Source organism: Marmota flaviventris, chromosome 18, assembly GCF_047511675.1.
Source record: "Marmota flaviventris isolate mMarFla1 chromosome 18, mMarFla1.hap1, whole genome shotgun sequence".
Taxonomy (NCBI): Eukaryota; Metazoa; Chordata; class Mammalia; order Rodentia; family Sciuridae; genus Marmota; species Marmota flaviventris.
In genome coordinates this window covers 5,698,324-5,713,685 of record NC_092515.1, presented here as the reverse complement: position 1 = coordinate 5,713,685, position 15,362 = coordinate 5,698,324, and the positions used below count along the sequence as shown (strand labels likewise).

Sequence of the window (15,362 nt, the reverse complement as noted above, 5' to 3'; positions counted from 1 at the left end):
CCCAACTAGAGTGTAGAGCCCATTTGCTTAAACATGGCAGGTTCTCATTTGACAGGATTTTCTTTGAGAGCTGCCATGTGTCAGGTGTTGTGCTAGACTCTGGGGGTCCAGCTGGGAGCAGGACAGACACAGGCCTGCCTTCCTAGAGCCCACAGTAATCATGCAGATGATCGCTTCATGGGGATGGTGTAAGCAGGCTGTGCAGCTGCCTGACTGTGGGGGAGGCAGGCCTGGGGTTCCCTAAGGCACCCCAGAGCAAATGATCTCTGGGGCCATGGCAGGGTCATGTGGGTGTTGACACCTGTTCCCACCCTGACATCTGGCCTAATGAAGATGTTGAAGTTCTGTCATACAGTGGAGGAGCCAGGACAGGAGCCTGGGGGAGAGCCACCCAGCTGCCCATGCCTCCAAGACCCCTCGGTCCTTCAGCCCCCATTTGCTGGGCTCACCCCACTTGTGCCAGGGCCAAGGATGCAGGCAGGATTCAGGCAGGGGACATGGTCCCTCAGTGGCTGCTTCCCAGCCTCCAATGGGCTCTTCCTTACCCTTGTACCCTGCAACTGGCCCTCTTCTGGGGACTTTCTATTTCAGTCATGGAAGTGACCATTATGAGAATGGAAAAAAAAAAAAAAAGGCCCACTGTGTTTTGCTGGGGCTTTTTTAAAAAAATATTTACTTTTTAGTTTTCGGCAGACACAACATCTTTGTTTGAATGTGGTGCTGAGGATGGAACCCGGGCTGCACGCATGCCAGGCGAGCGCACTACCGCTTGAGCCACATCCCCAGCCCCCTTGCTGGGGCTTTTAAGAAAATAAATTGTCAAGAAATCCTTTATTAAAAATTTAACTGTGGGGGCTGGGGCTGTAGCTCAGTGGCAGAGCGCTTGCCTGGCATGTGTGAGGTACTGGGTTTGATCCTCAGCACCACATAAAAATGAAACAAATAAAATAAAGACATGCTGTAAAAAAATTTAACTGTGGTAGGAAAATGACTAAGTGAATTGTTCATCTTAATGCTATTAAGATAAATTGTTTCTATTTTTTATTTAAAAATTTTTAGTTGATGGGCCTTTCTTTTTTTTTCTTTATTTTTCCGTGGTGCTGAGGATGGAACCCAGTGCCTCACACCTGCTAGGCGCGCTCTACTTCTGAGCCACACGCAGCCCAATGTGTTTTGAATGTAATGAACCAATAACAAAAGTCTAGTAAAGCTAACTGGGTGTTTTTTTCTCCTCAAATTTTTATATTCAAAATTTAAAAACATGTTGTTTTCACTCTTTTTTTATGAGGACTTGGACTTCTTCTATTTCTTCCTAGTCCTGAGATAAGGGATTTATACCCCCTTCTTCATCAGGACTTCCCTGGTGGCCAGGACATGATTGGCAGCATTGCAGGGGCCATTGTGGGTGCTGGACTGCCCGAGCTGCTCCCTCCCTCCCTCCCTCCCTCCCTCCTTCCTCCCTCCTTCCTCCCACTTATAACTCCTGAGTTGCCTCCCGAGTGCTCCCAGGGACAAGCCCTCTCTTAGGTACCAGGTCCGGCCTGTTTCCCCTTGAGGAGCCCAGACAGGCATCTGAACTTGGCGCAAACAGCCAGGCACCGAGGTCCAAGCAGAGGGTACGTGAGGGCTAAGTGCAGCCTGCTGTGCCTGAGCAGCGGGACAGTGCGCCTAACCTCTGCCGGGTGCAGAGGAGGCTCAGCCGTGGGCAGGCACCTCCCTCCCAGGCATCTTCCCTGGCCCTGACCTCCACCTGCCTCCAGCACAGAGGACTGCTCTCTCTCACCTCCTCTACTGCCTCTCCGTCTGCAGCGTGTGGACAGAGGACTGTGTCTGCTCACCCACTGGCCTAGAGTGGTGCCTGGTACACAGTAGGTGCTCCATAAATGAGCCTGGGGCTGAGCTGGGTGCTGCAGGTGGACCATGGGGGCTGGCCAGATCCAGGAGGAAGAGGCCCACGAGGCAGGTGCGCTGTGGAGGTGGCTGTGGAGGGTGGAGGCCAGTCCCTGGGGCGGACATATGGGGCAGAGGAGAGCATGCCCTTGAGGGTGGAGGAGTTGGGAGTGTTGGCCAAGTCCTGCTGCAGGACGGAGGCGGGACAGCTGGGGAAGGGAGTCCCCTGTGGGTGGAGGATGTGGCAACTGGCAGGGGCCACTGACAGGCCAGGAAGCTAGGAGGAAGCCCAGAGAATGTCCTGACAGGCCAGGGCTGTGAGGCACAGAGTGTCAGGACTCAGTTACACTCCTGTTATCAAGTCACCTGGGGCTTAGGACAGGTGTGCACTAGGAGGCATCAGGAATCGTGCTGGAGAAGTCACTTCCGCAGCCAGCTGGCCGTAGTAATCACTGAGGATCCTGTGTTGGGTGGGAGAGCCTTCCTCTCCTGTGCCTCAGTTTCCTTATCTATAAAATGGGGACAAGAAGGGACCTACTCCTAGTGTTGCCCTGAGGATGGAATTCACCGAGGAAGCCAAGGTTTGCTTGGAGCAATGCTGGGGGCCACCTCGGCCCCTCCCTCCTCCTCCAGGGGCTGCAGGAATCTGATACTATTTTTCTGGATAAAGGACCCCAAGAGATGACTGGAGGCCTTGACTTCATTCATGGACAGAAGAACAGGGGTCTTGAGCCCCTCAGGACCTCAGTCTACTCAACGGAGAAGTGGGGGTGACATTCCTGCTACCTTCTCCTGGGGCTGCCGCTGGGCCGGGAGGCCAGATGGCTTTGCCAGATGGCAAGCCATTCTGCACATTCGTCAGTTTGACAGTTGCATTCTGGGCACCTGCAGTGTGTGGGCTCTGTGCTAGGTGCTGGGGTCAGTGGTAACTGAGATGGATACACAGTGACCACAGCTCAGGCCGTGGGGCCGTGGGGTATGGCCGGAGCTCCCAGAGACTGGCGACTCTTGCTCACCATCCTTCTCAGCTGCTGCCCTTCACCACACCCTCTGCTATGTCACCCAGCACGTGCCAGACCCTCCTCTATTTTTTTGGTACCAGGGATTGAACCCAGGGTGCTCTAACACTGAGCCACCTCCCCAGCCCTTTTTATACTTTATTTGGAGGGTCTCCTTAAGTCGCCCAGGCTTGAAATTGCCATCCTCCTGCCTCAGCCTCCCACTGGGATCATAGGCCTGTGCAGCCCTATGTGCGCTGGGTGGTATTTACAGGACTGTTCCTTTTGTGATGATCTTCTGAGAAGGACATTTAATGTCATGTTCTCTATGTGTTATACAGAGATGAAAAGGTTAAGCAGGAACCCACAAATTAAGGGGGTCTCATTGACAAGTGTGGAAACTGGGGCTCAGATGATGAGGATTCCTGGGCCCTGGTCGGTGCTCCTGAGGGGACGCAGGAAACAGTTGGGATGGAAGCTGGAGAGGCTGCAGTTAGACAGGAAGTCCTGGGGGGGCAGCAGAGGGAGGCTGCTCCCTCCCACTCCACGACCTCCTGCAGGGAGCTGTCCTTGACCTCAGGAGGGGGCCCTTCTAGATCTCTCCCCTACCATTTTTTTCCTCTAGCAGGGAAATGTCCCTTCAGTCAAAAACTCCATATTCCCTGCTGCCTGAGGGGATCTGTCCTGAAAAGTGCTGAGCTAGCAGTGACTGCAGAGCCACTCAGTGCCTGCCACTCAGTGTCTGCCACAGCCCCGCAGGGTGGCTGCGTTCCTGTTCCTGAAGCCACACATCATGGCTCTCCAGCCTGGCTTCCCCACAGTGACTCCAGGGGGCACAGGGCAAGCCCAGAGGGCCACAGCTAGCTGGACGACTCTGGCCAAGTCATTCTGAGCCAGCTGAGCCTCCATTTCCACATCTGTAAAATGGGAGAGGCGGCCCTCCCTAGGAGGCCCCCCCACCTAGGAGGCCCCCCCACCAAGCACACTCCCATTCTCTAGGCAAAGGTGAGCAAATCCCAGGGGTGATTTTTTTCTTCAGCTTGTATGACACATATTTGCATTTATTGTTTTTCCCTGATCACAAAAAGTATTAAAAGCTCTCTCTTACTGCAGGAAATTTAGAGAATAGAGAAAACATAAAGAAGAAATTAAACACCACTCCCCCTCATGATGCGAGTGCAGAGAGAAGGTGCTGTTGACATCCAGGGTGTCCCCAGTCTTTAAAGAAAGCATCGTTGAGGGATGGGGTTGTGGCTCAGTGGTAGAGTGCTTGCCTCTCATGTGTGAGGCACTGGGTTCAATTCTCAGCACCACATATAAATAAATGACTAAAATAAAGGTCCACCAATAACTTAAGAAAAAAAAATATATATATATATACACACACACACACACCTATACATACACATATAGCATTGTTGATCTTAAATGAACTGGAGATGCTACTTGGATCCTTCCTTGCAAGCTCATAATTTCAGAATTGTGCTTTGAACACCTGCTAACCTCCACCTTGGAGGCCTAGTGTGTTCCATGGTCAGCTATACAGCAGTCCCCATGGCAGGGGACTGAGGCTGCTCTGGATGCCAGCTGCCAGGCTCCTTGACATGACTCTCTGAGACAACCTCTTTAGGTTGGGCCGGGTGGTTTCTTAGGAGGGAGCCTTCTTTCCATCTGACCTCGTGGCAGACCCAGGAGGGACTGGGGCAGCCACGAAAGCCTCAGGTGGACCCAGGGGTACTTAGTATAATTAAATACATGGCTATCCAATGACCCAGCAATTCCCCCGGGGACATATCCAGAGAAATCATCACTCAGCTCCCACAGGGGCCTGGTGAGGCTCCATGATGGGGAAGCCAGGGAGACGGGCAAGGGGGGTGTGTGCCCATCAAGGCGAACTCTGCCACAGTTGAGGTCACTGAGGGGACAGAAGCAGCCACATGCAAGGTTCTAAGAAGGTCAGGCCCGGTAAAACAGCAAGATAAAGAAAGCGATCTCTAACACAGCTCCCTTTGCATGAATTAAAAATACATACACACAAAGCAACAAGGAGCTTTCGCAAGAGCACACCCGGTAGAAAGAATCAGGGGCAACACACTGGATGCTGACCGAGGCTGAGGCTGAGGGGTGCCCACCAGGCCCACCTTGCACCTGGACCAGCCTGGGGCTGGGAGGTGGAGGGCAAGAGGATGGTCTCTTGGCTGCTGCCTTAGAAGGCTTCATCTCGGGAGGGTCTGGGCGTTTGAAGCCCCACCTCTCTCAAAAACCACTGGGACCCAGGAACCATTGCTGATTCAAAAACAACCCCTGCCCTGGTTCAGTCCCCAGCAGGAAAACATAAACTGTGAAATAAATCCTTCATTCTACATCTGGACACCACCTACCACCCCTCTTATGTGGCAGGAGGGCATTTTATCCCCCTCTGTCCCCAGGTGACAACCCCCAGAGTGAGGATAGGGACCTCCCTTGGGGTACTTTGTCCCCAGGAGTTTGCTGAGGGCCTTGCTGCCTGTACTGCACCCCAGGCCAGAAGCACATGGGAACAGGTGATGGGGACCTTTGAGCCTCCCCAGTTCTCCCAGGAGGGCCCCCGTGGGAATCCCACCAACAGATGGTTCCAGGCTTTTGCCAAGGGCCAGGGCAAGAGCTCCTGAGCGCCCCTTCCCTTCACCACAAGCATCTGCTAAGTGCCTATTGCACACTAGGCTCTGTTCCAGGTGCTGGGGACACAGGGAATAGCACGAGGTCCCTGTCCTCATGGAGGTGATGGTGCAGTTGAGGAACCAGGTGACAGCCAGGTAACCAGGCAACATGGGAGGCTCTGGAGTCTCTGGGATTCAGCCTGTCTCTTCAGAGGCTCTGGTGCCGGCTGGGTATGAGGGGGTGGACGTGCAGATGAGTAAGACGCAGGACTCAGGGGTATCCCTTCTCTGATCTTCCCTCTGACCCAGCAAGTCTACTTCTAGGAATTTATCCCAAGGGCAGAATCCAGAGGGCCAGAGCCTAGAGCAGGGCCTCTGACTGCAGCGTAGCTCAGGTCAACTGCAGCCTGGAGCTACGAAGGGCCTGGCACCGCTCCCTGGTTCCTCCCTGGGACGGTCATCAATGGCTATCGTGTTCTAGTGCTTGTGTATCCTGTCATTTAACGAGTCCCTCTTTAACAACAGGACACCCATGCACTGGAATACGATACACTCATTTAAAATGACACCAGAGGGGGCTGGGGATGTGGCTCAAGCGGTAGCGCGCTCGCCTGGCATGCACACAGCCCGGGTTCGATCCTCAGCACCACATACAAACAACAATGTTGTGTCCACTGAAAAACTAAAAAATAAATATGAAAAAATTCTTTAAAAAAAATAAAATGACACCAGAGAATATTTAGTGCCACAGAGAAAGATACTCATGGTAATGCTACTAGTGCCAAAAGCCAGTTTCAGAAATAATGATTCCATTTTTCTTTCCTTCTTTTTTTTTCCTGGTTCTGGGGTTCTAACCAGGGCCTCACATGCTAGGGAAACACTCTGTCACTAAACTGCATCCCCAGTCCTTTTTGTTTTGAGACAGGGTCTCCCTAATGCACCTAGGCCAGCCTTGAACTTGTGATCCAATTTATGAGCTGGGTTGGACGAGGGAAGCCTGTGTGGGGGCAGGAGACTGACCAAATGCCCTTAATACAGTGGTTCCCAACCAGGGGTGGGAATACCTGGCAATGGCTGGAGAATTTCTGGAATTGAGGTCAGGGTGCTTTCGGAATCGCTAGGAATACAGGTGTGCAACACTGTGCCCAGCTCAATTTTTTCTTAAAAAAAAAAAAAAAAGGAAATAGTCCCATGGTGACCTGCTGAGGCTGCTCATGGGGACTCCCAGGGTGGCTCTTGCCTGCCTGTGCAGTGCCACTGGCTTTTGTCTGTGTTTTTATTTACTTAGGTGTATTTTCTAATTTTTCTAAATTAATAAATAATTAAAAATACATTTATAGATGCACAGGAAAGAGCCAGAAAGGTATTAACCCAAAGTGAAAGCAGAAATTATTTATAGCTAGGTGGTGGGACTGCAGTGATTTTTTTTTTTTTTTCATTTTTCCATTTGGAAAAAACAATACTTTGTAATTATCCTGCTCTGGAGATGGCACGCCCCTGCTGCTGTCTGGAAAGTGTCCTCTGGGGGAGGCCCAGTCCACTGACCACTCACCAGCGCTCGCTCATGGTCTGGAGTCGGGTGTGAGAACCCAGAATGGAGATGAAGGCGTGCGGTTGCTATTCCTGTTCTCATCCTCTAACCACAGCTACCTCGGTGGCTGCTTTACGATGTGCCTGGACACAGCAGACCTGTGCGTGACTTATGCGTGAATAAACTCGTGTTCATGAGTGGCACTCAGCAGGTGTTTGTGGGACTGAGCTGCTCCCTGGACTCTCCAAAGGAAATCCAGGGCAGGTTCTTCCAAAGGGACCCACTGTGGCCTTGGCTGCCATTGAAGTCTCAGGCTCAGCTGGCCCCATGGCCCCCAGGTCTGCTTCGGCTACTCTAGGGCATCGACCATTTGTTTATTCTCTCTTCCTCTCTACAGTGTGAGATGCCAGGGAGGAGCCGGGCTTGGCCTGTGTGGGTCATCGCCTAGACCACACTTGGCAGTCGGTGCTGTGGTATCTGTTGACTGTCACAGGAAGAAATGAAGGGGACACACAGGACAGGGGACAAGGCAGGTGCCTGGTGCAGACTTTGGTCCTATGAAGGAGATGTGACTGCTCAGCTGAGGCTGTGCTGGTGGGATGGGGTGGGTTCACAAGATCAGCAGAAGGGGTGACTCTAACCTGTAACCTATGACCTGTTCCAGGAGGTGGCTGTTGGGGCCACCTGTCCTGAAAGAGTTCCTCAGGAGCGGGGCTGGTGATGGGTCTCAGGTTTCTGGACCCTGGTTCTGCACCACAGCCACCAGGAAGGACTGTCTCCTCTTGCCCCCCAGCCTGGCTCTCCCAGACAGTCAGATGGGGGTGGCTGGTCCCTTCAGCATGGGAACCTTCTTCTCCCCCAATTTATGAGCTGGGTTGGATTAGGGAGGCCTGTGTGGGGGCAGGAGACTGACCAAATGCCCTTAATACAGTGGTTCCCAGCCAGGGGTGGAAATACCTGGTAATGGCAGGAGAATTTCTGGAACTGAGGTCAGGGTGCTACTGGCATCTAGTGGCCGGGGATGAACACCCTACGGTGCACAGGACAGCCCCTCCCCCACCTCACAATAAAGGATGACCCGGACCCGCGAGATTAGAGCCCGAGGCTGAGAAACCCTGCCTCAAGACAGCATTGCTCTGCGCCCCCCGGCACCGTTTATGGCCTATCTTAATCAGAATCATAATTAATGGAATGGCAACAGCCCAACAACGCGGGTTCTCCAGTTTGCACACCAACTCCAGGGTGTGAGTTCGCGAGCCTTGCACTGCACCCCAAATGACAAGAGGAAGAACTTACATCCAGGACTGCTGGCGAGGCGCCAGAACCAACTGTAAATCTTTGACAAGTATGTGGCCCTCAGGGCAGGGGCTCTCTCCTCTCTTTCTGGAGGAAGAAACTGGGGCTCCGCGTCAGGCCGCCTCGGCCCCAACTCCCCCCGGGTGCGCCAGGCCCAGGGCTCCGTGTCCTATCTTGTGCCGCGGGCACAGCCCCAGGAAAACCCACCTGGCCTTGGCCCCACCCCCAGCCAGCTCTAGTAAATGGGACGCAAACGACATCTCACGCAGGCACAGGGTGGGCGTGCGGACTCCCGGATGTGAGGGAAGCCGAGACTGACCAGAGAGGAGAGGGGTGGTGGCCACCTGCGCCTCCCCCAGCACCACCTGCGCCTTCTCCCCGACCGCCCAGCCTGACGGCGGCCGCCGGGCTCACCTGGATGCCGTTCTCCTGCAGGTTCAAGTAGCGCGTGTTGACGGGGATGCTGGCCGGGACCTCAGCCAGCTCTCTCCGCGTGCAGATCACCCTGCTGGCCTGGTTGCTGCAGGAGCAGGCCGCGGGACAGGAGGTGGCCGGTGGGGAGCCCCCTCCAGCAGCGGATGTGATGGCCACGCCGCCCCCGCCGGCCCCCAGGGGTGGGGAGAAGAGCCAGAGGAAGAGCAGTGCCCCGTGGGGCCAGGACATCCTACCGGGCGGCAGCGGGGGGCACTGGGAGCCGCGGGCACACGCCATCCTCAATGCTCATGCTCCGCGCGGCCGCTGGGGGGCTGCGAGAGGGAAGACAGGAGAGATTCGGTCAGGGACAGGGTGGCCTGGGTCTCACCACCACCCAGGCAGCTCCATCACTACCTCCCTTCCCGGGGCTCCGCACAAAGAGGCGGCGGGAGAGAGGCTGGCGGGCAGGCCGCAGCTGCACCATCCTCCTTTCCATGTGGGGAGGCTTTCCACCCATTCCAAGGAAGGGAAAACTGAGGCTGGGAGAGAGGAGGGGTTTACCCAGGGTTACTCAGCCAGTAAATGGAAAACAGAAAGTTTTAGAAAGGTCACTGCATAGGTAGAGATGGAAAAAGACCCCAACCCTGAGGCAGAGGTGGAGAGAGGTCCAGCCCGGACGCAGTGTGGGTTGGGACCTGGCTCCCAGCATGGTACCTGCCAGGCCCCTGGGCAGTGTGTCCTGGCCTCTCTCCCTGTCCCTTCACCTCCCCTTGCAGGAATGGTAAGCATCCTCGCAACCACATGACCGCCCCCATACACCTCCACCCCACCCCTGGGTGGCCCTCTCCTGCCCGGGTCCTGCAGACCCCGCAGCAGCTCAGGGGCCTGGGTCAGATCAGAACTGGAGGGAGAGGGAAGGTGTCCACTGCGCTGACTGGGGGGACAGGTGGGGGCTGAGGGCTGGAGAGGGGTGGCTGGAGGCTCCATTGGGGCCTGGGGTGGCAGCACAGCCGGAGGCCCCTGCAGCCCACCTGTGCCCTGAGATTGCAGGTGCTCCAGGCTGAGGCGAGTGTCTGTGGGACCCATGCCAGCAGCTGCCGCAGGACAGTGCTGGGAGCCGGTGGACATGGGGACAGCCACCTGGGGACTCTGCGCCTGAGTTTCAGGAGGGGAGCTGGGTCGTCTGAGAAGTCCTGCTATACCTCCTCAATCTGCCCTCCCCTCATCTCCATAAGACCATGGGGGAGGGGCTCACGAGGACAATAACAATGATGACAGGAATAGCAGTAATCTCACCAAGCACGGGCCAGCCTGCCCATGCACCAAACTGCTCCCTGTTCCCTCAGCCTCATAATATCGGCAGGAGGAAGCTGTCCAGATGCCAAGTTTACAGACAGGACCAAGTCACTGGGAAGGGAATGGAAGTGGCCAGTGCAGGAGCTCTGGGACTTGCCCTCTGGCTTCCAACTCAGTGTCTCCGGATCCACACGAATGCAGCCACGCAGCCAGCTGCCCCAACACAGCCCCTGAGAGCCACCAGAGCCGGGTGCAGGCCACCACAACGCCACCCACTCACACGGCAACGACAGGGCACGCCCTCACAGGTGGACCCTCAGATCTAGGGACGCAGGGCCACCTGGCACACGCAGGTGCACGCGCGGGAACACACACACACACACACACACACACAGGGGCACATCCACGCCTCCTTCTGCAGCGTCCAAAACCATTTACCCTGGATAACAATGCCTGTGTGTGCACGTGAGAAGGCAGGAGCTGGACAAGGCAGAGAGCCCTGGGGAGAGGTGGCTGTGCCTGTGGCCACCCTACCCCGGACTGTGTGTGTGTGTGTGTGTGTGTGTGTGTGTGTGTCTGAGCCGGCACGTCTGTGTGAGAGCACAGGGTCTTTGTTTCCCGCAGGTGACCAGGGAGGCCCATGCTCCCAGTCCTGGGTCCACCGTTCTCACCTTCCAAGATCTGGTAATGACCCAACCCACACCCTCCTCGCCAAGGGGCTGACACGGTGCAGCAGGGCCAGGGTTTGAGGCTGAGGGCCCCCCAGAGCACCCGCCCCGGTCCTCTGGGCCTGCCGCTGCCTCGCATCTACCTCCGCATCTGTCCCCGTCTCTCCCGCTGCCAGCCCGCATCCCCCCCAAGGCAGCTTCTGCAGAGGCTCAGCCTCCCTCCCCTCCTCTGCTTCGCCCTCCGCCATCTCTGTCCTTGCCTCCCTCCCCCCAACACTGACTGAGGGACACTCACCCTGGTGGCTTGGCTTCCGCTGGGCCTCTCTGTGCCCCAGGCCCCCCTGCACATGCCTGCAGCAGGCCGGACGCTGCCTCCCCAGCTCTCCAGGGCTCCCTGCGAGGTGCTGCTGGGGGGGGCGCAGGGGCTTCTTGGGTCTCCCCGCGCCCCCCCCCGGCCTGTCGCCCTTCCTGCCCCTGGGGAGGGCTGTCCCTGGCCACTGCAGCAGTCCTCTGCCCCGTCCCCGCTCACAGCCTGGTCTCCTTCCACCCGGCTCCTGCCCCGGCTCCTGTCCCCACCGCAGCCCTCCTTCCTCTGCACCTGCGGACCCAGCTCCGCTCCCTGCCCCGCTCGGTCCCCACCCGGCTCTGGCCCCCTCCTCAGGCTACCCCGTCACTGTCTCGGCCCCCCTGGGACCGCCGGGGCCCCCTCTCTTTCTCCTCCATCTATCCCTGGCTCTGGCTGCACCCCAGCGCCCTCTCCTAGCAGAGCCAGGCTCAGTCAGGTCTGTCCGTCTGTCTGTCTTGGTCTCTCTCCCGGCTGTCTCTCCCTTTCTCCGTGATTACAATTTCTAGTCACACGGCAGTGCAGAGCCAAGCTGTGCCTCGTCCCTCCTCTCCGCCCCCTCCCTCCTTCCTCCTCGCCTCTGCTCGGGGAGGGCCTCCTCCTCCTCACCCCCTCCCTGCTGCCAGGAGGCCTCCCCCTCCCCCGCTAATCAAAGGCTCCGTTATCTAATTAACCCATTGGTTCTGGGCAGCCGGGAAGGTCGGGAGGCGGGGGAGGAAGGTTGACGGCTGGGCTGCCAGGGGAGGGGGCTCGGGCTGTGCCAAGCCGAGGAGCCTCGTGGCACTCAGAGGGCCTCATGGCGGCAAAGCTGGGCTGGGCCGCGCTGATCCCCTGCCGCTTGGGCACCACCCTATCCCTGACCCAGCTCAGTACCCGGAACTCCCCAGGCCCCGAAGCACACCACATGCCGTTTCCTCCAACCCCCATCCTGATATGCCAGTGAACCTGGGCCCACGTCACCACCACCCGTCCGCCAAGGGGGGCCAGCCCCTCTTCAACTGCTCCCACCCTGGACCTCAGCCACAGACTGGCACCTGCCTGCGGATACCCTTCTGCAGACGGGCAGGGCAGCCAAGTCCATCCACTTGATTTATCCATCACCATCCAAAACTATTCACAAAGCCCCTACTATGTGCCAGACATTGGTGGAGATGCCGGTGCAGGCCGCTCTCCCTGGGCTGAGGAAGTGACGGCGGCAGCAGCAGAGCCCACTGGCTGAGGCAGGGCCTGGGTTTGAGTCCTGAAGCCGCTGCTTATTTGCTGTGTGGCCTCAGGGCAATGACTTCATTTTTCTGAGCTACAGTTTCCTGTGCTTCTAGAGGGATGATAAAAGTACCACCTCCTGGGCAGCTGGAGGGAGAAGAGCCAATGCTGGATAAAGGGCTCTACCTCCTGGCAGAATCCACCACTTCTCAGCCCCACCCGCAGGCCAGCTCCCAGCCTGGACCAAGACGCTCACTCCTACTTGTGCCCCTCCTTGTCTGTGCCCCAAAGGCAGCCAGAGGGGTACTGTCATCATCCAAGTCGGGTCCTGCCCCTCTCTGCTCTGTACCCTCCGTGGCCCCCAGCTCATGCACAGTAAGGACAAGGGCTTTTCCATGGTTTAAGACTGCTCCTCCGACCCCATCTCCTGCTTTGTCCCTGCTCACTCACTGACTAGAGCCACACTGGCCTCTTAACTATTTCCTGGACAGGCTGTGCACACTGGCCGCAGGGCCTTTGCACTTGCTCTTCCCTCTGCCTCAACACTACTCCCAGCAGTCCATAGGGCTCTCCCTGCCTCCTCAGTCACCTTGTCAGTGAGGCCCTCCTGGCCAGGCTTTCCTACATCAGACGGCACCTGAACTGTCAGAAGCCTGTGTTACTTTTCTACGTGAGGCTTGCTGCCATCTGACCTCTTGTACTCCCATGCACTTGAATGGAACCTGGGGTGGGACCTGCATCTGCTTTGTTCCAGGACCTATGACAGGGGCTCAGCAAACACGGGTGAAGGAGTGGATGAACATGCCACCAGTGCTGTTGTCCCAGTCTCCCCAGTGACCCCACATGCCCTCCCACACTCATGCAGGGACACCGGCTGGCCATGTCCAGGCCTGGACACCTGGACACATTCCTGGAGCTGCACACCCCAGGCCCACCAGCCCTGATGTCCCCTAACCCCAATGTCCCCTCCCACCCCAGGTGGCCTGCTCGGCAGAGGGGCACTTCCCAGCACAGCCTTCAGCTTGTCCCTGACCTCCCTCCAGGCTGTGGTGCTGCCCAGCTGGCTGGCCGGGTCTCACATGCTGCCCCAGGTCCCCAGCACAGTTCTGTGCATCCTACTAAATGCCCAGGCCTGGAGGAAAGCTGAAACTCTGCCCCCAAACCTAGAGAAAGCGAGTGTGAGCTGTGCCCAGTGCAGCTGTGTGCAGAGCCCCGAGGCCCATACAGAGGGGCAGCACTGACCACTGCTCTGAGCACTGCCAAAGCCACACCTATGCACGCATGCGGCTGGTACCTGCTCACCGAGAACCAGCACCACCAAGAGATGGTAGTGTCCCCACACTCCTGGCACTGGCCAGGCGCCAATGGGCTGCTTCTATCCCCATTTCACAGATAGGGCAGTCGGGGCCCAGAGAGGCCCAGCCACTTGCCAAGCAGAGCTAGAAAGGGGCTGCCCAGGTGGGCCTCATCAGAGGCCAGGGGGCCCAGAGGCCCACAAGCTTGTTGAGAAGGCAGCAATCATCCCTGTGGAGGTGGTGGCAGGGCGGGGCAGGCAAGGCCACAGGCATGATGGACAAGAGCTGCCCGTAGGCCACCACACAGGGGCAACCTGTGCCTGATGCCCCACACCAGGCGCCCCTAACGCCCCTAACTGTGAGGGAAGCATCTGTCGGGTGCCACGGGCTCTGCTCCCCTCCTGGGGAGGCTAGTGCCTGTGCCCACTCACAGACGGGGTACAGGGGTACAGGCTCAGAGCCGGGCCAGCCACCACTGCCTCCAGCCGCCCAGATCTCTGGCGCGAGAATAGGCTGAGATGCAGGGCAGAGGCCCAGGAGAGGAAGAGTGGGACATCAGAGGCGGGGACACACACAGGCAGAGGCACAGGAGGGGCCAGTGAGCAAGGACCAGCCACAGGGACAAGGCCAGGAGGCAGGGCATGGAGGCCCGGGCACTGGAGGGGAGGTGCCGAGGCAGCACCAGCTTCGCGTCCTCCCCAACCCAAGCTCTGAGAGATCTCGGGCACTGTGCCTGAGAGGATTTAGGCAGATGGCAGATCGGAAACTCGGGGGCCCAGGGGAGGCGGGGTGAGGAGAAAAGGGAGGCAGGAAGCATTCCTGTCAGGCACACTCATTTTTCTGGGTAAGTTCAGAAGGTGAGAGAAAAGATAGGAAATTGCCATCATAGCACGAGGAATGGAGGTTAGAGCTAAGGAAGAACTTTCCAACTGTGAGCGACTGGGATGGAAGTGGAGCCTGCAGCCAGGAGGGTGCAGAGGCATCAAAGTCTGGGAAGCCTGTCCTGTGGGAAGGCCAGGAGGGCCTAAGGCAGAGGGGGCAGGGAGGGCAGAGCAGGCTGCAGGCTTGTCCTTCTGAATCAGTCTGAATGCTTTCAAAACAAAAGCAGCTCTGCAGCCCAAGAATGGAGCATCCCTAAGTTTTGAGAGACAAGAGCCCTGAGGACGGGGCTGGCCCCTGGAGCTGCTGCAGAGGAAGCAGGGTGGGGGCTCAGGGAGCCTCTGCCCCAGTCCCGGCACTGGGCAGCAGGCTCCTGACTCGCTCAGCCCTGGGGGCAGGTGCTGGGGGGCAGGTGACTTGCTTGGGCAGGAGGTCATGGCCATCCACATTCCTTCCTGGGGGTCTCTGCCTGCACCGCCTCTGCTCAGAGGTGCTCCTGGGTCCACATGGCTCCCGTGCCTCCTGGTCTGTTCTCTGCCTGGCCGAGAGAATTCTCTGAGCCTGAATCTCAACCCCTTGCGTTGCTTCCTTATCTGATACTCAGCACCTTGTCGTCTGTCCTCCACTAGAAGGGCTCCTGAGGGCAGGGGCTTGGTCTGAGTGCCCACTGCTTGCCCAGGGCCTGGCCGCCTGGAGCCTGGTCCACACTTGCTGAATGAAGGAAGGAGTGAGCTCTCTGCTGGCACCTGTGTCTTGGGGGAATCTGTGATCCAGAGGGAGAGCTGTCCAGGCCCGGGAGAGGGCGCACATGGTGGAAGCCTGGAATGCGCAGGAGGGTGGCCCCCTGTCTGGGTGGAGGTGGGCCTGGAGGCGGCCATGTCAAAGCTGAGACCTGAAGGACAGCGGGAGA

The 15,362-nt window shown here is 57.6% G+C and overlaps 1 protein-coding gene across 1 annotated transcript in view; it reads right to left on the bottom strand.

Moving 5' to 3' along the window:
• The window catches only part of Lrrc4b (leucine rich repeat containing 4B), a 32,834-nt gene that overhangs the window by 10,310 nt on the left and 7,162 nt on the right, over nucleotides 1–15,362 (bottom strand). The window contains exon 2 of the mRNA XM_071604537.1: nucleotides 8,769–9,100. Coding sequence (XP_071460638.1) covers nucleotides 8,769–9,065 — 297 coding nt within the window. The 5' untranslated portion in view covers nucleotides 9,066–9,100. The remainder of the gene's footprint in view (nucleotides 1–8,768; nucleotides 9,101–15,362) is intronic.